Source organism: Eptatretus burgeri, chromosome 8, assembly GCF_056783735.1.
Source record: "Eptatretus burgeri isolate ZD-2024b chromosome 8, Ebu_testis_v1, whole genome shotgun sequence".
In the NCBI taxonomy this organism is placed as follows: domain Eukaryota; kingdom Metazoa; phylum Chordata; class Myxini; order Myxiniformes; family Myxinidae; genus Eptatretus; species Eptatretus burgeri.
In genome coordinates this window covers 19950310-19972976 of record NC_140968.1, presented here as the reverse complement: position 1 = coordinate 19972976, position 22667 = coordinate 19950310, and the positions used below count along the sequence as shown (strand labels likewise).

The following is a 22667-nucleotide window of genomic DNA, read 5'->3' as shown; positions in this document are numbered from 1 at the left end:
CTCTCTCTCTCTCTCTCTCTCTCTCTCTCTCTCTCTCTCTCTCTCTCTCTCTCTCTCTCTCTCTCTCTCTCTCTCTCTCTCTCTCTCTCTCTCTCTCTCTCTCTCTCTCTCTCTCTCTCTCTCTCTCTCTCTCTCTCTCTCTCTCTCTCTCTCTCTCTCTCTCTCTCTCTCTCTCTCTCTCTCTCTCTCTCTCTCTCTCTCAGAACGCCCATCTCTGTCCGTAACCAGTTTGGGTTTTCGCACCCTACTCTCGACAGCCAAATGTTACAGATTAGGCGCCACCCTAACCACCGCCGTCTCTGGGGTTTTCACGCCGGCTGGTTCGGCACAGGCCTCAAGTCACGCGTCTCGAATCGCGATACCAACATACCCCTGGACCTTACCAGTCGGGGAAATAGACCCCGGTTACAGACTGGTTTTGTCAGAGACCGAGCGAATTCTGCCAGTCTGTAACCATTTTAGTTTATATCCAAATCGAGCGGATTGATCCTCGGCGCGGCACAAATTAATTCAAAGCAGCAACTTCATACGAATCAGCCAGATTTATTGGGGACACATCGGGGAACACGACACAAGCAGAGCATTCACGACAATGTTATAATTAATCTATAACCCGTTATTAACTAGGGAGCTTCAGATTACGGGTTTCGAAGGGGACCCTAATGAGATAAACCTTAAACGACATGCAGACAAGACATGGACAGCATGCAGACAAGACACAGAGTACTTGGTGATGTTTTATGGACGAGAGGAAAGTGTCAAAGCCCGAATGTGGCTCGTGACAAGCCGATGTCTACGGATTCGAGTGCCCAAGCTCAAACACGCACATGGCAAAATGGCACTCGTCCATGTGTCGCAGCCCTCACATACGCACTCTTGCGCGTTCAGACCCCGCGAGGTCGACTGCACCAGAGGGAAAGATCCACGGTGGTATGCTCCAGCTGGCTTTTCACAAGGTCCAGCATACAAGTCCAGGCCTGGCCTGTTCAGCAGAGAAGGCCAAATCGAGGTGTTGGGCTCCACAGGCGGATCGGCAGGCGGATCGACAAACGTGTCAAGGACCTCCTCATAAGAGTCAATCGCCGACTCGACGTGCAGGCAGCCTCTCCCACTGCCAAAAAGGCAGACTCGACGTGCAGGCACAGCCTCTCTTACTGCCAAAAATGGCAGACTCGGCGCGCTCAGGTTCAGTTTCTCTCCCGGCAGATCCACCACTGCCTTTCCTTCGCTCGCTCGCCTCAAAGCCCCCTGGCTCCTCCCTTCAGTTTCACTTCCTTTTCTAGGCCACTCGCCCTCAGCCGACTGGGCAGAGCCATATCCAGAGAGAGAGAGGAAGGAAGAAGAAGAACCTCTCGGTCCACCACCAATGTACGAACAATAAACATGCATCCTCCACCTCTCGACACACATGTAGCGTCCATTTACCGAACAACCTGGTTAAACATGCATTTAATGGGTGTCTGGGCTAATCCTATATTTAATAGCACACTAAGGGCCATTTCCGCAACAATATATATATATATATATATATATATATATATATATATATATATATATATATATATATATATATATATATATATATATATATATATATATCTTATAAGTTATAAACATGCAATATAACTTGTTAACCTCCGCCATCTTCGAAGATGGATGGAGGTTACTGTTTTCACCCCTTTCTGTTTGTTTGTTTGTTTGTTTGTTTGTGAACAGTATTACGGAAAAACTCCTCGACGGATTTCAACGAAACTTGGTGGGGGGTTAGGTCTGGTCCAAGGATCATGCCATTAAATTTTGGACTTGGTCCCCCCCCCCCCAAAAAAAAATTGTTAGAGAAATTTTTTTTTGCATTTCTACATGTTTTAAGTGATTTCCAACCCACCCCCCCAAAAAATTGTTACCCCCTCCCAAAAAGATTTTTTTTGCATTTCTACATGTTTTAAGTGATTTCCAATCCCCCCCCAAAAAATTATCACCCCCCCCAAAAAAAATTGTTAGAGAAAATTTTTTGTTTTTTGCATTTCTACATGTTTTAAGTGATTTCCAACCCCCCCAAAAAAATTTAGAGAAAAAAAACCTTTTTTTTTGCATTTCTACATGTTTTAAGTGATTTCCAACCCCCCAAAAAAATTTAGAGGAAAAAAAAACTGTTTTTTTTTTGCATTTCTACATGTTTTTGATTTCCACCCCACCCAAAAAAAAATTAGGGAAATTTTTTTTTGTTTTTTGCATATCTACATATTTTAAGTGATTTCTAACCTCCCTCCCCCCCCCCCAAAAAAAAAATTGTTAAAGAAAAAAAAAATTTTTGCAACTTTTTTTTCAACAAAATTTCGATTTCTTTTTTTTGCATTTCTACATGTTTTCAGTGATTTCCAACCCCCCCCCCCCCAAAAAAAAATGGAGAAAAGAACTATAACTGTCAGCACTGTTGACATCATATTTAATGAATAAGATATAAGGTTCACTTGAGTGACCCAGCAGTATTGCCGGCGGAGGTTTTGCACTCTCCCGAGTGCTCCCCCTCTAATTACCTCTGCCACAGAACGTGGAGATTATATTTTCATCTCTGTCCATCTGTTTGTTTGTCTGTTTGTGTGTAGGACATCTCAAAAAGTTGTGGACGGATTCGGACGAAACATAGTGTTCAGGTTGACAAGGAAGAATTGATTCAATTTTGGTGAAGATCTGAATCCGAATCTGGGTACAAGAATTATTTAATTTTTAAAGTGATTCTTCACCATTGAGAGATAGAGGTAAAACCGATATAGTACTGTATAGCATGAAATTTCAAAAATGTATTGGGCCCGATATGTTATCGTGGATCAGGCATTACGTGGTGGGAGGTATGCGCTCTACCGAGTGCCCTTCTTGTAAATTATAATCTTATCAATTATCAGAATTATCACGGAATAATCTCACCTTCACAAGCTGACAAAACCTTCCATCAAAAGCCTCTGTTGTGTTCGTACGCTTTTGAGCTTTCGCAGCATCTTTTAAGTTCGCATTTATATATTTTTTTCCGCGCATGAGTACCTGAGTACCAGTTATGTAAACCCCAGTCGATACTATTAAATGTCACAATGTGTGCGTATGTCAGTGTGTCTCCTCCATAAGTCCAAAACCATGAAACGTAGCAGCCTGAAACTTTGCGTGCATACTAAGGGAACTCCAAGGAAGCGCATGAGTGAAAATTGGGTGTTTGGGTTAACTAAAACACCCCTTTTGAAGATAATTAACGGAATTATTTAATTATATCCTTCATTAGGCGATCCTCGGCCACTTTGCTCGATATGGGGTTTTAAGGTGTTTCCTGGGTTACCTCGCCGGAGTTTGAATTCTGCCATGTTTTTGGCCTGATCAACCATGCCTTGACTTGGAACAGGCCATGACAAAGTTTTTTTTTCACTTTCCTTATTCATATTACCGAATGCCTGTTGATCATACCGACGAATCGCTGGGTACATTGCAATGCTTATAAACGCCCGGAGATGGCAGCAGTCGTGGCTTTATTTCATTTTTGCGCATGCCATAACCTCGAGAATCTGTTAAATTAAGCCGAATTACAAAATTTAAGCACCTGATTTGAACTCGTAGCAGCAGTTCCGACTGTGAAAAATCAAAAAGTGTTCATTCGTCTCATTCAGCAATTGCATGGGCGTTTCCGGATGCACGGGTTTATATAACCAACGGCAATGGGTAATCACTTGCTAAGCCAGGTGTTCTGTTGGAGTGCTTGGTTGAGTGCTTACGCCACTTCGCGAGCACTCACCAAGCTGCTTGGTTGTTCATTTCAAATCCACTATAAGTAAGACTCGTTGCTTCGCTGATGGAAATACCAATCTTTGCATAATTGCTAAAAAAAACAAAAAAACGAACGGAATAAAAATTAACATTAAGTTTCCTACTGTTTGGATTATTCTATTTAGTGAACAGAATATTATGGAATGTGCAGAAAGTGGATCTTCATTTGGTGCAATGCTATGCTCTCTAACCTGCTTTTGCAAAATCCATGATGATAGAGTCGATAGGAGTCCTTTTTTTTTCCGGCAATTATGTAGGCAGTTTTTCTTTTTCCTGTTTTGTGCGATCTGCTTTCATGACAAAATAATATAAATACACTAATAGTTTCTGCAATATGTTAATAGTCAGCCATGACTCAAAATGAAGAGGTATGTATACAGCCCACATGGAGGTCGGACATGGGCTTTTCGAGTGCCTTCATGCGAGCAGGCTGGAGGAATGCGTATGGGTTGGGACATGCATGCAGGCAGGCCTTTGCTCGGTAGATAGCATGGGTTTTAATTTTTTAAATGCTCTCAAATGATTTTACAGAACATGGATCTCTCGAGCAGTTTGCTTGTCAGGTCAGGCTAGATTAGATCTGTGACTTGCTACGGGTATCATGTAAACCTGCACTAACCTGTTCCATGGTCGGGTTGTCGGCGACTAAACCGTCTCCCCCACCAGGTTTTCTGGTGAGGAGGGTGTATGATATAGAAACCCAGCTGCATTAAAAAAGAAAACCTGTTAAAGGGCAGAGGAGCTCCTTGTGAGCCCACGGCCATCCATATCTAGTGCCAAACTGTATCTGCGGACATCCTCCTGCAGTTGGTTTCCTTTTTTTTAGGAGGTTGGTGGAAGGATTTGCACTCCAGCCACTGTAGAATCCTTCATTCCGCAATACACAAAAATGCAAAAAAAATTGAAAACGCACTCTGCGGGAGGACCGCCCCTGCAGCTTCCCTCTGCAGGGCAGCTCACCAGATAATGCTATTCGGGCAAAGCCTTTGGGACCCCCACTCTGATAATAGTAGGAAAATCACGGGGTGTTATATCACGGGGTAATCAGCAATGTTATATATTTAACTGCCATGTTCAGGTCAGGTATGGGACCATGCGCCAGAGCAGTGCGTTGCTGCATCCACGTTCTGTCATGGTTTGGGGCATCCATCTGGCCATCCCTCAAGCAATCATTGACCTCTTTGGTGTCAAGCCTGACTGCTCTGGGTGCTGGTGCTCAAGCAGATGGTAGCACACACTATCAATAATAATTATCCGAGCAAAGACCTTGCCCGGCACTCAGAGCAGCATCACGCCTCGGTATTTGTTGCAGTCTTGGTGATCACCCTTCCCTTTCCAGAGAGGGACAACAAGACTCCTCTTCCATTCCATTCAGATGATGCCTGTGTTCCAGGTAGAGCACAGAACTGCATGCAATGACACGAGTGCAGCATTTCCCACCAGCCTTGAGAAGTTCAACATGGATGCCACAGATCCCAGGAGCTTTACCCCATTTCAACTGGTTCACCACAGCCTGTGTTTCCAGAAATCAAGGTGGATCACAGTTGATTGGAGGGTCAGCAATCGGGATAGTAACACCCCAGACATCCAACTCAACAGGTGGTGGATCATTCTTGTACAGCCGCTCAAAGTAACCGGCCCAGCGGGCCTTCACTACGGACTCCGATGTCAAGAGCCCGCCATCCTCCACTCTAATTGCAGTACACCGAGGTACGGGCTTGGAGGAGCGCAATGTGCAGATTCCCCTGTAAGCAGGACGAAAATCACCTGTCCACAGGTGATGCTCTACCCCCTCACAGATTCCTCGCATATAGGCCTCCTTGTCCAGCCTCAGCACACGTACAGTTTTATGTCTCAACTCCTTGAACAGCTCAACTCTGCCATTAAGCCTAACCCTGCAACTCTGGTCAATGGTATCCAATGATGCCTGAGAGACAACATTCTTCTTCACCTAATGGTGAGTTCCAAGACATCCACCAGCAACATCAGTATGGTAGTCTTGAAGGCACTCCACAACTCTTCAGGATTCCCCAAAGCACCCAGACCCCCCAAATCTCCATTCAGCCTGTTTACAAACTCTTCAGCTACCCTCTCATCCTTGAGCTTTCCAACATTCAGCCAAGGCTGGACTGGTACCATTCTCCTGTATTTAAGCTGCAACTTCAAAGTTGCTACCACAAGCTTGTGGTCGGCATTGAGGAACTGAGCACTCCGGTAGACCCTGCAGTTGTGGATCATCTTCCAACGACCATCAATGAGCACATGGACAATCTCCTTTGCCACACCACCAGTGTTGGAATACCAAGTCCAGCGATGAGCTTATGGGCGCTGAAACCATGAACTAACCACCCTAATTCCATGACATCTTGCAAAGTCAAGGAACTTAGTGCTATTCTGGTTCACAGTTACAGACCCATGAGGCCCAACTTGTCTCATAACCATCCCTATCAGTTTCAGTCGATTCATCAAAATCCCCCCAAGACCCGAAGAGTATCGTGCCTGGAGCACTGTTCAACCAGAGACTCGAGTGTGGCATAGAATGCATCCTTTACGGTGAGATCACTCACCTCAGTCGGAGCATATACCGAGACCAGGTAAATGACACCCAAGGAGTGACGAATCCTTAGTCTCATAATTCGTTTGTTGACCGGTGTGACCTCAATCATCATTGGAGTCAGCTTATTGGACACAGCTACAGCAACTCCTTGGGCATGATAACCATCATAGTGACCATACTAAAAGTAGGTGTAACCACCCACCATGATCTCGCCACTATCCGGTCTCCGAACCTCAGAAAGTGCTGCAATACCGATGTTCAAACGCTTGAACTCGGATGATAACACAGACAGGTGATCATCGTCTCTTTGGCAATAGGACATTCCAGGCACCTACCCATAGGATCCACCTTGGGTTAACCCAAAGAGACCGCCATCTGCTGGATGACGCCTCAGCACCACCCCGACACATGCTACCGCAATCTCACCCGGGAAGTTAGCTTTTCTGACGCAATTTGAGTGCATTTCCCGACTAAACGGGTGAAATGAGCAGGAACGTACAGGGAATTTGGTGGCAAAGTTGCGGGGACCAGCCGCAGACGTGTTAAACGTGATCGTGGAGGGGATGTTGACCAGCTCCCACATTTGCGAGGCGTTGAGCCGTCGGTTTGGGTTCGCGGCAAACTGTGATCTGGTGCGGGCTCAGCTCCAGCACCGCAGATTAAAGCCGGGTGAGACAGTGCAGGAGCTGGCACAGGACATTTACCAATCAGTCAGAATCGCGTATCGGGACCGTACAGTGGAGGTGTGGGACAGACTGGCACTAGAGAAATTTTTAGCTGCTCTTCCGGACCCTGAGGTCCGAGCGCTAGTGGAGTTACAGGATCCACCCACTGTTCACCGAGCGGCCAAGTGCGCGGCCAGGCTGGCCTCGTGGAGTCGGCCGGGTCGGGTTCCAGAGAGGCCATCGGTGACGGTCCGACAGGCGGAGATCCAGGATCAGGGAGGGGGGCTGGGAGAAATTGGCATTACCCAAATGCTTCAGAGGATGAATCCTCCTGCTGAACCGCCAGGTCTATCCGAGGTGCCCTTACATAGGTCGAGTCCGGAAATCACTGTCGGGGGTCCGGGAGACTAGATCGGGCTGAGCATATAGGGCCATGCACGGCTGGTGAGATTGTGGAAAAGTGCCTCCTTTAGTGGAAAAAAATGAATTGTGGGAAAATTGGCATGGGTTTGTAAGTTCTGCTGGGTTTTAGAGTGACAATCGGGACAGTGGGTAATTGGTAACAAAGCGGGCACACGTGGCTGTCCAATGGCTGGTGCGTGGATCGGGTGAGAAGTGCTGTGTGAGTTGTTTTAAGTGAAGAAGTGAAATGTATGGTGCACACATTGTTTTTTTTATTGGGCATGGTGTGGTAACAGGGAAGGTCATGGTCGGTGAAGTGTTAGAAATGCAGGTGTCACATGTAAGGCCGATGGGGTGGGGGAGTCATGTGGGTTTTGTGGGTGGGGATGATGTGCTTGTCCACAGGGATTGCTGAAGCTTACGGTGAGCATTAATTGCGACCCCCTTCAAGGAGATTCACCACCTGGTGGCTAATGGTGACAGTGTCTGGAGCCAACTGGGAGAGGGTCTGGTTGGGCGACCAAGGCGGGTAGGACCTTGGCGACCCAGGAAGGCCAGAGGAGCCAGTGAGACCCCTTCCAGAGTGTTGTACGGGATTAGAGCTGATGGCTACCGGGGGGGGGGGGGGGGAATCAAAGGGAGCGGGGCGGAGAAACGTCCGGGTTGGACTAAAGCTTACCTGTTGGCATGGTTGCACCTGAGATGCCCCCATCATCTTGTGGTAACCCACCCCACGGCCATGACGGGGTTCAGCCTGCATGATTAAAATGAGGACCATGACCTAGAAATGTGATGATGACCATGGTGTGAGTGTTGTGAAGATGTGTGAGTCCCACCCGATCCCGCACAACTTGACAGGTGCAGCAAGGGCATGATGTCCACATAATTTTGGGGCAAGCAAATTTGAAAATTGGCTCCCCAGGTAACGCTGGGTCTATTAGCATCCACTGGGGGAGGTGGTCAAGTGTAAATATCCTGTGAATAGTGTCGTTAAGGCTTAGAGTAGGAATGTAAAGTATAAGTGTTGTGTTTTTGTGGAACCTTTTGTTTCCCCTCCCCAGATCACTGGAAGAGTGCTGGGCAAGAGCGATGATCCGGAGGATGGAGTGCAACTTCGCTCAGTGCTCTCATGTGATAAAATAAAATAAAAAAAACAAAAACGAATGATTGTTTAGGCGAGGATAAGGCCATAAGGGGGTAGTACATTAAGCAGGATAGGTAAGTTAGCTGCGACTCGCTGCCCATTGCCCCTCCTACTTTATTTCGTTAGGTTAATTAGGTGTGAGTCAGTAAGTGTTAAGGCTGGTACGGTGGCGCCTGTGATATACCTTGCAGGAGCTGCGGTACCAGAGGAGGGGGCAGTGTTACGTTTGAGGGGGGGGTATGCATTCAAAGGGTAATTAGGATGTTTAATTAGGTATGCCATGCTGTTCGAGTTTATCAGGATCTCGATGTAATAAGTAGCAATTCAGTGGTGATAAGTTGTCTAGTAAATGTTCATTTCTTCAAGGGGGAAATGATAAATGTCACGTAATTAGATAGGGACACGGGATAGGGTAAGTGTGTCTGCGTAAACCCCTTTTGGTATTCTCTGAAGACTGGCCGTGACATCACAGGACAGTGCAGCGGATGGCTCCGCCCCGTGATCACGATTGGCGGAAGGCGATGGCGGTGGGCCAATAAACGGCTCGATTGGGAGTGACGAGGACGAAGGATAAAAAGGTTCTGTTCGGGGTCGAAAAGAAAGAAGAAGAAGATTACAACCAGAACGATCGTGTTTTTTTGGTGTGGAAGCTGTGGCGGCAGAGAGCGTCCTGGTTGCAGTGCTGAGTCGATCGTGCTCTTGATTGTGTCTGGGAGCCTTGCCGAGCCTCGTGCCTCGCCTCGGTTGGCTCTGGGGTTCTGCTGACTCGGAGTACGGGGTCGGGCAGCGGGCGGACCTGCCTCCTTCTCCTGCTCGCGGCTTGGCGCGGGAGCTGGTTCCCTGGCGGCTGTGGGCGGACTTGGGCCAGGACCAGGAGGTTGACAGCACTGCGGTTTCTCCTGCCCCCCCTGGCGAGAGCAAGGCCAGCTCATCCGGCGCCGATCCAGGGACAGTTGCGTCCACACCACGGTCCAGCCTGACCACCAGAGATAGCTACGTTTTGTGTGTGTGTGTGTGTGTGTGTGTGTGTTTGGCGCCTTAGAGGTTTGAGATCTGTATATTCATTGGAATTGTCTGTGTTTTTCCCCACGCCCGATCCCACACCATCCCGTCAAATCGCCCCGGATCCCTCTTCTTGCCGAGTCTTGTTATTTCTGGTAATTATAAAAAACAAATAAACATCATCAACTCAGTGAAAAGTGACTCGTGCCACCTTCCTCGTCCCGTTTGCGGTAGCGCGATTAGAACCGCCATGTTTGGGTTATAAACAAATAAATCGCCTCCATCGTTTCGGCTCATTCTACGTTGGTGGGGCTGTTCAAGTCCCGTGGACGTCACAATATCTAACCCATTTCGTGAGGCTTGACATTTTGTTACAAATAGCAATATACTGCGTTCCATGAAACACAACTGTTCTCTATTCTCAAAGTACAATAACAGAATCAATTTCCTCCAGAATTACAACATTTAGGGGCACATCTGAGGTTCACCTTTATAAACGAGGTAGTGTACATGTTGATCATGTGTGGTAAATGGTAATATAACTTCGGTTATTGATATGCATGATTTAGGTTACAATTGGTCATTTGAAATAAACTTGCTCGACTTGGAACAAGCTGAAGAGTCTCGAAAGGAGGTATATTATCCAATTTGTAATTATAGTGTTGCTCGTGCAATTAGCAAACAGGGTACAAAGCAATTAAGGAAACTCACAATGAAAACTTTGCCATAATCTATGTGATGACGACTTACTGAACTACCTGCAACAAGTAAAAGTCACAGGATTAAAAAGGTATTTGGATGGTTTGTTAAATGTCCTTGTCCAAAAATTGAAAGTTTGATTTTATCCACCATTACAAGTCTGCTCGATGTCATGGATGGGGTAAAGGCTACAACCAAGCTTTCTCAGCCAGGCTTCGGGAAGTTGTGCAGGAGAGTAATGTTTGGAGAAATCTGATTATGAATGTCACCAGAAATTGGCACGACTTAGCGGAACTGTATCACTGGATGTGTCACTCACCGTCGCACACATCAGTAAGTTACATTTCTTCGACTTTCTGACAAGCAATGCGATTCCAGAGGCGACTTTCATGCAAATGTTGCTATTCCAGAACACAATGAAGATGGAGCCATTAACGAATCAAGCTACTCCATGGAGAAATGAGAATGGGCACTAAACTTCATTCCTCTTATGAAGTCGAAGATCCTTCTGCTCTCCCATTTACATGATTGATGTTTAATAGTGGCATAATCATCTCACATAGTTTATGAAGGTCGAGTTGATCTCATGACCACCAAAGGTTAGACTGCATTGTCGACTATGGCTTCTTTTTCATTAATTACATTTTAATTGTTTTTGGTCAGGTAGCATAACTTGCACAATCCCGATCCTATAAAAAGAAAACGACCACATGTTTCGTGAACTTTTTATACGATGGTCATGTCTCTTATCGTATGACAGCGCACAGTTTGTACGGTTTGGGGCCTATTGCAAGACCAGAGATTGGGATTAAATCAGGAAGTGGAGATCCAGGAGCTGGTTTGAATGTGAATCGTTGCAGAAGTGATGTAAAGAAGAGAAAGAGCTCCGAACGCGCAAGGCTCTCACCGAGGCAGGCACGTCGTCCTGGAAAAAGAAGAAGAAGAAAAAAATTTATACAATTGGGACAAATATCAATAAAATTTTGTCATTGTCCCAAGTTATTAGTTGAAGAGAAAGATTGATCACTCATTTGAAAATTCATGTTCACAAGCAAGATTTTATCCACTTTCATTCTTATGAGTCGAAAAAAAAGGTAAAAATCAAATACGTACTGCACATCATAATGATATGTTAAGCTGCTCTTAGAGAACCCTTATTCTGGACATTTCCATCTGTCTGTCTGTCTGCCAAACTTTGGTCAAGCCTGGGGGCTAAACCACTCAACCGATTCCAATAAAATTTGTCATTGTCCCAAGTTATTAGTTGAAGCGAAAGATTGATCACTCAGTTGAAAATTCATGTTCACAAGCAAGATTTTATCCACTTTCATTATTATGAGTCAAATTTATTTTTTTAAATCAAAATATGTACTGCACATCATAATGATAGATATATATATATATATATATATATATATATATATATATATATATATATATATATATATATATATATATATATATATACACATTACAGTATTCATAACCTCCGCCAACGAAGGTGGAGGAGGTCATGTTTTCACCCCTCTCTGTCAGTCTCTGTGCAGGATATCTCAAAAAGTTGCAGACAGATTCGGACGAAACTTGGTGGACATGTTGGATGTGAGACAAGCAAGAATTGGTTCAATTTTGGTGAAGATCCGAATACGGATCCGATAATTTTTAAAGTATATTTTTCATCATTGAGAGATCGGACTAAACTGATATATAGCAGGATATTTCAAAAATGTATTGGGCCCGATATGTTCTCGTGGATCAGGCATTGCGTGTTGGAGCTATGCGCTCTCCCGAGTACCCTTCCAGTTATCCTCGCCTAAAGATTCAGAGAGGGTATTGCATTTGCGTCCGTCTGTTACGTGCAAAATCGAAGATTTTTCAAGTATGTCGGTTAGTCGATTTTGTTGTTCTCTGTCTGTCTGTCTGTCTGTCTGTCTGTCTGTTTGTTTGTCGCCAACAGGTCACAATTTTAAACCGATCTTCACGAAACGTCACCACATGGTAGAGTTTGTCATAAAGACGAAGCCGATTGTTTTTGAGGCCAAAAGGTCAACATATGCCAAAGGTCAACAACTGAGGTGGAATTTCTGCAATCCTCAATTTTCATCCGATTGACGTAAAATCTGAAGAGGATTTTCATATCAGGTCACTGAATTCAACCACCAATTATTTTTGAGGTCCACATCGGCCAAAAGATCAACATAGGCCAAATTTCTAAAAATTGTCAATTTTCATCTGATTGACTTCAAATTTGAAGAGGAATTCTATTTGTCATCACTGAATTCAACTGGCCAATTATTTTTGAGATTAACATGGACCAAAAAAAAGGTCTACAATGAAGGTGGTATTTCTAAAATCCTCAATTTTCATCCTATTCAGTTGAAATTTTTAGAGGATTTGCATATCAGGTCACTGAATTCAACTGGCCAATTATTTTGGAGGTCAAATTTGCTTTATGGATTTTGCAAATATCGTGCTCTGCATGACGTCTTCTTGTTTGTCTGTCTGTCTGTATGTTTTTTGTCCGCACAGAACTTTCGTGTTTTTCTCCGCAACAGCTTGTCGGATTGAGACAAAAATTTCACCATTGGTGCGACTACTTATGTAGAATGTTTCAATGATAATTATGACGTCATAGGTAACGTGGTGTGGCAGCCATATTGGAAAAACGGAAAAACTTTGGACCTCTGTATCTCTGAAACAGCACCAAGGGGAAAAAAATTCAAACTTAGCACGTAGCAAGTACTCCTTATGGGGAATGAGTGTGATTTTTTATGACATCATAAGTGCCCTCGTTATTACGTCATAATTGCATATGTAGAACGCCACATCCGATCAGTATGAAAAATTTTGAGGGTCATCTAGGGATAAAATGGTCCGCAAAATTTTTTGGATGACGTCATCAGTCACGTGATTTTGGCAGCCACATTGTTTTGTTTTTTTTAACCTTCAAAAATTCTTCTTCTCTGAAATGGCTGAAAAGATCGAGGCAAAAATCCACACATATGACCGCCTATCCATGAGGAACAAAAGAGTCACACAAATTACATCATAGGTCACATGCTTTGGCAGCCATATTCGAAAAACCTGAAAACCTATAAAATGCACCACTCAATAGAAGTCCTGACGAGGGTTTGCAATCTCTGATTGCTCTTTTCCTTGTTATTTTTGTGATTATGTGATCAAAGATTGTCTCAGACTACCTGCCTTCACGAGAGTCTGGTGTGTACCGACAGAAATTGGATGCAGCGATGCGCTGCTCCGATGAATGCTCCCATACGTGACCTGACCTGACCGCGTTTTCTAGTAGGTGGTAATTGTTCCATAAAAGACTCTCTTACATCACTTTTGTTCTGCCTCTGAACCTCCTTGTTTTAGTTTAGAGGCCACTAAACCCCATGGCCACTATTTGTGGGGAAATTGTGTTCAGATTTTGCGATGAGAAAGGTGTTTCCTTCTACAAGCCACTCATCCACTGCATTTTCCTCTTTGATCAGTTCGTTGAATGTTCTAGAATAGTGATTTTGAAGAGCATGAAGTTGTTTTAGCCAGAAATTTAGAATTACATTTGGGTCTGGACAGTTAGCACATTTACAACATCTTGCTTTGGTGCATAATCATGTCTCTTTGCAAGGTGATGTTTTTCCAAGCTTGAGAATGTGTAATTATTTTTTACAGTGCATTTTCCTGCTGCTTCGAGTGGCTGCACATGCATAAGGTTTCACATATAGTAGGCCTGTGAATCTATGCTCGAGATCTTTTTCTTCTATTTATCAACACCAGATGTTCCATCGTTTCCCCCATGCCAGTCTTCAGCACGTCCTCCCATTCTACTGAAGGCCCCTCTGCCCCGGGACCTGCTGTGCTGCTCGCCCAAGTCCATGCACGAGTCACCCAGCATCGCATTCCACTCACTTTTCTCCCACCTTCATTGCCAGGACTGACGTATAGCATCAGGGTCGATACCCCGGAATCGCCCAGTGTCTCGATCAATGTATCACCCTGGTCTGCTGTGTAGTGCCACCCCTACCTGCCCATCACAGAGCAGTGCACATTTTGTGTCATTCCCCATCTCCACATCCCATTGGGTCCCTTAACTCCGGTCACACCAATCCCACCCCCCTTCAAGCCTTCACTTCTGGTGTCCAGAATTTCAGGCTATTCATCTGAGCCATGCTATTGGCATTTTGCAGGCTTCATGATTCCATAGCCATTCATGGCCCCTCCCATCCTTAACAACGCCATTATCCCCTGCTTCACTGTAAGCCCCTTTCTCTCCGGGGGTCCACCAGGTAGTCCACGTAAGAGTCCGGTCCATACGCGATCCATATGGAAGCGTACCTCATTCGTCCTCCTCTTGATGTCTGCCTTCAGGAAAGAGGCTCTAGAATTGCCTGTCTCATTCATCCTACTACTTTCATTGTCTGCCTTCCGGGAAGAGGCTCCAGCATCATCTGATGTCCCGACAGACACGCAAGCAGTGCGGCTCACTTCACAGGGTCAATTCAAATGGCAACTGACCCCGTTCATCTTTCTTTAGATGTCCTCTGGTGTTTCACACAAACTGGTGAAACACTTGGAATAAGTTCAGTCATTCAAACTCCTGGGTCTCACTTTCAGCCATTATCTTTCTTGGGTAAACCACATTTCAAATTTGGACTCCAAAACCAGCCGCTGACTGACAATCCTCCATCGTACAAAGTCCTTCCTTGACACCTGAACTCCAATCAACTTACAAGGCCTTCATCCGCAGCTTGCTGGAGTACTGCTCTCCCCTCTGAGCTGGATCCCCTGCCTCACATCTTGCTCAGCTTGATACTATGGAAATCAAGGCCTCCAGAATTATTGGAATTTCTCACAATGAAGCTGAGTCCATGAGTGTATCACTTCGGCATCGCAGGTAGGTCGGTGGTCTCTTTCTCTTCTACCACCTCATTTCTGATCTTGCAACCTCTCCTCTTTCCATGCTTTGTCCCTCACAGGTTTCTGTAAGGAATCCATGGTCCACCATCAACCCCATTCTGGTGAAACTACCAAAATCCAGAATCACTGCTCACGTCCACTCATTTGTTCCTCTTTTTTTTCCTGCCTGTGGAACCAACTTCCACATCTTCTTCAATCTCATTCTTCCCTCCTGGTCTTCAAGACAGCTGTTCGTCACAATCCCAGATCATCCCCAATCCAAAACCATGATCTTTTCTACCCTTGTTGACCCCAACCCCAATCTCTTCTCCTTCCAAATTTCCAATTTTCCCTCCTGAGAGTTTCCTTCTATATTCATCTTGTCCACTCATGTATCTTCTCCTGAACCCTATTCCTCCCCACACCCATTGTTTGTACACCTCCCTCTGCCTTGGCCTTCATTCTACCATATCTACCATTCTACAAACCAGCCATATTGGATTGAAGGAAAAATCTTTAAAATTATTTCTCTGAAACCACTTATCCTATCGACGTGAAACTTTACCAATATGATCCAATACAATTGCTGCACAAAATGTGAACACGATGACGTCATCGGTCATGTGGTTTGGCAGTCTTATTGGATAGAAAAACTAACCTTATACAATCAAAAGGAAACTTCACAAAAGTGATTGACTACCCAGTTCAAGACAGGTTTTATATTTAGGTAAATATGGAGGAGGGATCACAGCCTTGCTTGAATAATTATGCTTAGTAATAAGAAACAGATTGTATAGAAATTTAAAAAAGAGGGAAAAGGGGCCTTTTTAAGGCCGAGGAAAATCCCTGGGTCGGACTTGGTCTATGTGCCAAAATTGGTGGTTGTTGACCCAGCGGTCTTTGCAAAAAAACGCGGACATACAGACAGAGACAACAAATTTTATTTATCAGATTATGAATGCCGGGGGATATAATTGTTAAGTATGTGTATGATGAGATAATCTGTAGGAAAAGTTATTGACATGTAGAGTTGGGAAACAACGTATACATGTGGGATTAGAATAGGTGGGAATGTGCAAGTGTCATTCGGAGCTGACCCCGAGTTTATCTATCGGATTCTATCCCTTTAGGTCCGGGACGAACCTCGGAGAAAAGAGGGGGCAATGTTGCGGGGATGTGATACGGGTTAAAGGGAGTAATGTAGTCTGGTTATTTCATGATGAAATGTACAGCATCGGAGTATGGTATTTGTGTACAAAGATTACAACACGTCGAAGTATGCCTAGACAGATTTGAATTGTCATCCTGAGATGTGGATTTTAATTGTGATTCTTTAATCCTCAGTTATCTTTTTGTTAAATGCTCCTTTTAAATAAATGCTCCTTTTTTTTTTACACTGGTGGTCTACCGAAACAGTCAAAATTTGAAGAGGTACATTGGTCCGAATCTGTCAATAATACAAAGCGATTATATAATGGGCAGCAATAATAGCATGTATGCTATTATTGCTGCCTATGATACAATAGCAACACTATTCACACTTTGCAAAGTGTATTCTCGCATTCCATGTGGTGAATGGAAGGTCGTGACGTGTGACCACGTGGTGCCCGGCTCGAGCACAGAAGAGATAAAGCTGAGGTTCGGCTCGGCCGCGGGGTTTTGTCCCTGGGGCATTGCCGTTGTATGTCGCCGGCTCACTTGGTGCTCATTGAATGGTGAGAACACTGATTGATATATGATACTGATTTATTTTGCGGTGATTAGTTGCGCGTGTGTACCTTACTGCTTGTACTCCATACTGCGTTTGTATTTCCTGGTGTGCCCGTAGAAGCGGCTTCAATCAAATGGAATAAAGCCTAAACTCTGAAGGTTCTTCTCTCGTCTTCATTTCAATTTATTCCATTTGGTTTTCTCGGCTCTCTCAACCAACGATGGACAAGATCTACAAACCCGAGAGGTTCGACGCAGACCCAAACGCGACTGACGCAGAAATGAAATGATCGCATTGGTTCTGTTCCTTCTCACACTATCTGACCATCATCGAAGAGGGAGCTGACAAATTCGCCGCTCTCGTGAATCATGTCTCGCCCGGCGTGTACAGGCTCTTCTCGGAGTGCGACACTTACGAAGCAGCGATCGACGTGCTGCAAGCGCTCTACGTGAAGCGCAAGAACGAGGTATACATACGACATCTTCTCAACACACGCAGGCAAGCTGCCGGGGAGACAATCGATCAGTTCCTGCAAGCTCTGAATCAGCTGGGAAAAGACTGCAGCTTCCGGGCCGTAAGCGCCGAGGAACACCGAAAGGAAGCGACACGGGAGGCATTCATCCAAGGACTCAGATCAGCCCACATACGGCAACACTTACTAGAGAAAGCGCAACCCACTCTTGACAAGGTAGTCGATCAGGCTCGAGCGATGGATACGGCACAGCAGCAATCTGAGTCATTTGGGACACCGATGCTGCTAATGAACGCTGCTACGATGGGAACCCAAGGAACCCCACTGGCACAGACACAGCCAGACATAGGGGATGGAGAAACACCCGAGGAGCCGGATACACAGGCCACGTCAAACTCCTCAGCTGCTACTCCGGTTGGTAAATGCTTCTTTTGTGGGTACAAAAGGCATCCCCGTCAAAAATGCCCTGCCAGAGATGCCACATGCATGAATTGCGACAAGAAAGGGCATTATGCCAGGGTATGTAAATCTACTCTAAGGAGAAATAAACCCACTTCTGCGGCTCTCTACTCGCAAAATAAACTAACTGCAGCCTCCCCGGGGAATCTATCCAAGGCTATCATCAACGTACGAATTAACGGGCATATGGCTGAGGCACTGATTGATACCGGTAGCTCTGAAAGTTTCATCAACAGCTCGCTACTGAAGGGCAGGAAATTGATAATCCACCCGACAGACAATACGGTATGCATGGCCGCCACCTCACTACAATCCCACGTACGAGGGTACTGCAAAGTCGAATTGGACGTAAAAGGGTACACGCATCGGGATGTAAGGGTACTGGTGCTTCGTGATTTGTGCGCAGACGTAATTCTGGGTCATAATGTCCTCAAGCAGCACACGAGCGTCGAAATACCCTTTGGAGGAAGCAAGCCTCGTCTAATTTTAAATGCTTTGACCACCGCCGAGGTAACGTCCCCCCAGCTGTTCGCTAACTTGTCGCCGGTCTGCAAACCGATAGCGATCAAATCGCGGCGATATACCACTGCTGACATGAATTTCATCACTTCAGAAACCAAGCGATTACTGGAAGAGGGAATTATAGAACCGAGCGATTCGCCATGGCGCGCACAGGTGTTAGTAACCAGCAGTCAGAACCATAAGAAACGAATGGTTGTCGATTATTCCCAAACGGTCAATCGCTTTACCCAACTCGATGCCTACCCCCTGCCGCGCATAGACGAGATGGTCGAACGCGTGGCCAATTATAAGGTATTCAGCACCATCGACTTGCGAAGCGCCTATCACCAAATTCCCATCCGAGAGGAAGACAAACCTTACACCGCATTCCAGGCAGGGAGGCGCCTCTACCAATTCAGGAGGATACCATTCGGTGTCACGGATGGAGTAGCTTGCCTCCAACGGGTTATGGGCGACATCATCTCAGATGAAAACCTCAAAGACACTTTTGTTTACGTGGACAATGTCACAGTGTGCGGTAGGGATCAGAGGGAACATGATAGGAATCTGGACAGATTCTTGAGCATTGCTAGAAAATATAATCTGACTCTCAACTACGAGAAATGCGTATTCTCGGCAAGGTCAATTGACCTTCTCGGCTACACGATAGCCGACGGCACGATTAAGCCTGATCCTGAACGATTGCGCCCACTTCGTGAGCTACCACCACCTCAGGACCTGCAGACAATGCGCCGGGTGATCGGCATGTTCGCTTACTATGCAAGATGGATTTCGCAATACTCCGAGAAAATACATCGCCTAGTGCATTGCAAAAACTTTCCACCAGATGCCGCTGTTGTAAAAGCTTTCCACAACCTCAAAGACGATATCAGTAATTCCGTGGTTTTATCGATCGATAGCTCGGTGCCCTTTGTGGTGGAGACCGACGCTTCAGATCACGCCATAGCTGCTACGCTTAATCAGTCTGGGCGACCCGTCACGTTCTTCTCGAGAACTCTCTCGGGAAGCGAGCAGAGACACTCAGCGATAGAGAAGGAAGCGTACGCCATCGTCGAAGCGCTGCGGAAATGGAGACATTATTTACTGGAAACCACTTCACGCTCGTTACGGACCAACGATCTGTGGCATTCATGTTTGATGGGAAAAATAACGGGAAAATTAAGAATTAAAAAATTATGAGATGGCGGATAGACCTAGCCTGCTACAGTTATGACATTGTTTACCGGCCCGGGAGGGAAAACCCTGCTGCAGACACCTTCTCACGGGTCTACTGCTCGGCGGTAATCAGTTGGGCTTTGCAAGACCTCCATGTGTCTCTTTGCCACCCGGGGGTAACCAGAATGGCACATTTCGTACGCAGACAGAACCTGCCCTATTCTATTGAAGATATTAAACAAATGAATGCTTCATGCCCTGTATGTGCTGAACTAAAACCCAGATTCTATGGTGCGGCTTCTGGCAGACTGATCAAGGCCACTTCTCCCTTCGAGAGACTAAATATTGACTTCAAAGGGCCCCTGCCGACCGAGACAGACAACAGATACATATTCACTGTTGTTGATGAGTATTCAAGGTTCCCTTTCGCGTTTCCGTGCTCGGATATGACCTCGGGCACTGTCGTGAAATGTCTGTCTGACCTCTTCGCTATGTTTGGGAAACCTTCGTACATACATTCAGACAGAGGGCTGTGTTTCATGTCGGCCGGGCTAAAACAATTCCTATTAGAGCACGGCATAGCAACTAGTCGAACGACGGGTTACAACCCACAGGGTAATGGTCAGGTGGAACGATATAATGGAGTTATTTGGAAAGCCGTAACTCTGGCGTTGAAATCAAGAGGACTGGGGCCCGAGCGGTGGGAGGTTACCCTTCTCGACGCTCTGAATTCCATACGCTCTCTGCTCTGCACGTCCACCAATGCAACTCCTCACGACCGAATGTTTACTCACCAGCGGCGTTATGTTGATGGCCAATCGGTGCCCGACTGGCTAACCCATCCCGGAACAGTGTTCATAAAACGCCCGGTACGACAAAGCAAGTATGAACCCATGGTGGAAGGGGTCGAGCTCATCGATACTAATCCAGAGTATGCTCATGTCAGGCTCCCGGATGGCAGGGAGACCACTGTGTCGGTTCGTCATTTGGCTCCCTCAGGTACTCCCCCCGCCGGTACACCACCATCTGGCACTCCTCCCTCTGACATTCCCTCCCCAGGTGTTTCTCCCCCAGGGACTCCACCCGAGAAGGGTGACGGCGGAGCTGCCGCGTTCCACCCGGGGGCGATCGGGGAGACATCTCCGGCTCGAGTCGAGGCTCACCAAAAGGATCGGAAGCCTCCCTCAAGTGAAACCGCCATCTACTCCCGGAGAGGTCGACGAATAATACCCCCTCGCCGACTCAATCTGTAAAGGGGATTATCGGCATCCTCGATGCTCATGCTCCTATATGCTCATTACATAATATATCGATGCTCATTACCATGCTCCTACAACTCAAAATAATCCTCAGTGCTTGGCATGTATGCTTCTGTAGATTAGATAGTTCGCATTGCTTGAAATGTATACTCCTGTAGCGCTGAAGTAATCCTGGTCCGTTAGCTGGGCCTCTAGTTACATTTTAAAGACGGGGAGAATGTGGTGAATGGAAGGTCGTGACATGTGACCACATGATGCCCGGCTCGAGCACAGAAGAGATAAAGCTGAGGTTCGGCTCGGCCGCGGGGTTTGTCCCTGGGGAATTGTCGTTGTATGTCGCCGGCTCACTTGGTGCTCGTTGAATGGTGAGAATACTGATTGATATATAATACTGATTTATTTTGCGGTGATTAGTTGCGCGTGTGTACCTTACTGCTTGTACTCCATGCTGCGTTTGTATTTCCTGGTGTGCCCGTAGAAGCGGCTTCAATCAAATGGAATAAAGCCTAAACTCTGAAGGTTCTTCTCTCGTCTTCACTTCAATGCTCCTTTTAAATAAATGCTCCTTTTTTTTTTACACTGGTGGTCTACCGAAACAGTCAACATTTAAAGAGGTACATTGGTCCGAATCTGTCAATAATACAAAGCGATTATATAATGGGCAGCAATAATAGCATGTATGCTATTATTGCTGCCTATGATACAATAGCAACACTATTCAATGCAAAGTGTATTCACACATAAATCGACAAGCGGTTTTGTTGTGCAATCAAAATAAAACTCTTCAGCATGTAAAAAAAAAAATATATATATATATATATATATATATATATATATATATATATTTAAAAAGCATGGAAAAAAGTAAAAAACATGTTTTATCTCGAAATGTAAAAGTGTACAAATTTCTCAGAATGTATAAGTATGTACATTTTCTCAAAAGGTAAATTTCCAAAAAAATAAAAAAGTAAAAGGAATGATTTGCCAAAAATAATATAAACTAGAGGGGGAGCACTTGGGAGAGTGCAAAACCTCCGCCGCCAATACTGCTGGGTCACTCAAGTGAACCTTATATCTTCTTCATTAAATATGATGCCAACAGTGCTGACAGAGTTATAGTTCTTTTCTTCATTTTTTTTTTGGGGGGCGTGGGGGGGGGGAGGTTGGAAATCACTTAAAATATGTAAAAATGCCCCAAAAATTCGAAATTTTGTTGAAAAAAAAGTTGCAAAAATTTTTTTCTCTAATTTTTTTTTGGGGGGGTTGGAAATCACTTAAAACATGTTAAAATGCAAAAAAAAAATTCCTTTTTTTGGGGGGGGGTAACAATTTTTTTTGGGAGGGTTGGAAATCACTTAAAACATGTAAAAGTGCCAAAAACATTTTTTTTCTCAATTTTTTTTTTTGGGGGGGGGGGGTTGGAAATCACTTAAAATATGTGGAAATGCAAAAAAAACAATTTTTTTCTCTAACAATTTTTTTTGGGGGGGTAACAATTTTCTTTGGGGGGGGGTTGGAAATCACTTAAAATATGTGGAAATGCAAAAAAAAACAATTTTTTTCTCTAACAATTTTTTTGGGGGGGGGTAACAATTTTCTTTGGGGGGGGGTTGGAAATCACTTAAAACATGTGGAAATGCAAAAAAAAAAATTCTATTTTTTTTGGGGGGGGAAAAAAAATTTTTGGGGGGGGGGTTGGAAATCACTTAAAACATGTAGAAATGCAAAAAAAAATTCTCTATTTTTTGGGGGGGGAGGTAAAAAAAAAAATTTGGGGGGGGGGGTTGGAAATCACTTAAAACATGTAGAAATGCAAAAAAAAAAAATTTCTCTAAATTTTTTTTTTTGGGGGGGGGACCAAGTCCAAAATTTAATGGCATGATCCTTGAATCATGCCTAACCCCCCCACCAAGT

At 45.1% G+C, this 22667-nt stretch overlaps 1 protein-coding gene across 4 annotated transcripts in view; it reads right to left on the bottom strand.

Moving 5' to 3' along the window:
* Window positions 1-9970: 9970 nt before the first annotated feature.
* LOC147021255 (cytochrome P450 2D20-like) overlaps window positions 9971-22667 on the bottom strand; it is a 53100-nt gene continuing 40403 nt past the window's right edge. For all 4 annotated transcript variants that reach the window (XM_085891050.1, XM_085891051.1, XM_085891052.1 and 1 more), the window contains one exon: window positions 9971-11201. In XM_085891050.1, coding sequence (XP_085747176.1) covers window positions 11023-11201 — 179 coding nt within the window. In that variant the 3' untranslated portion in view covers window positions 9971-11022. The remainder of the gene's footprint in view (window positions 11202-22667) is intronic.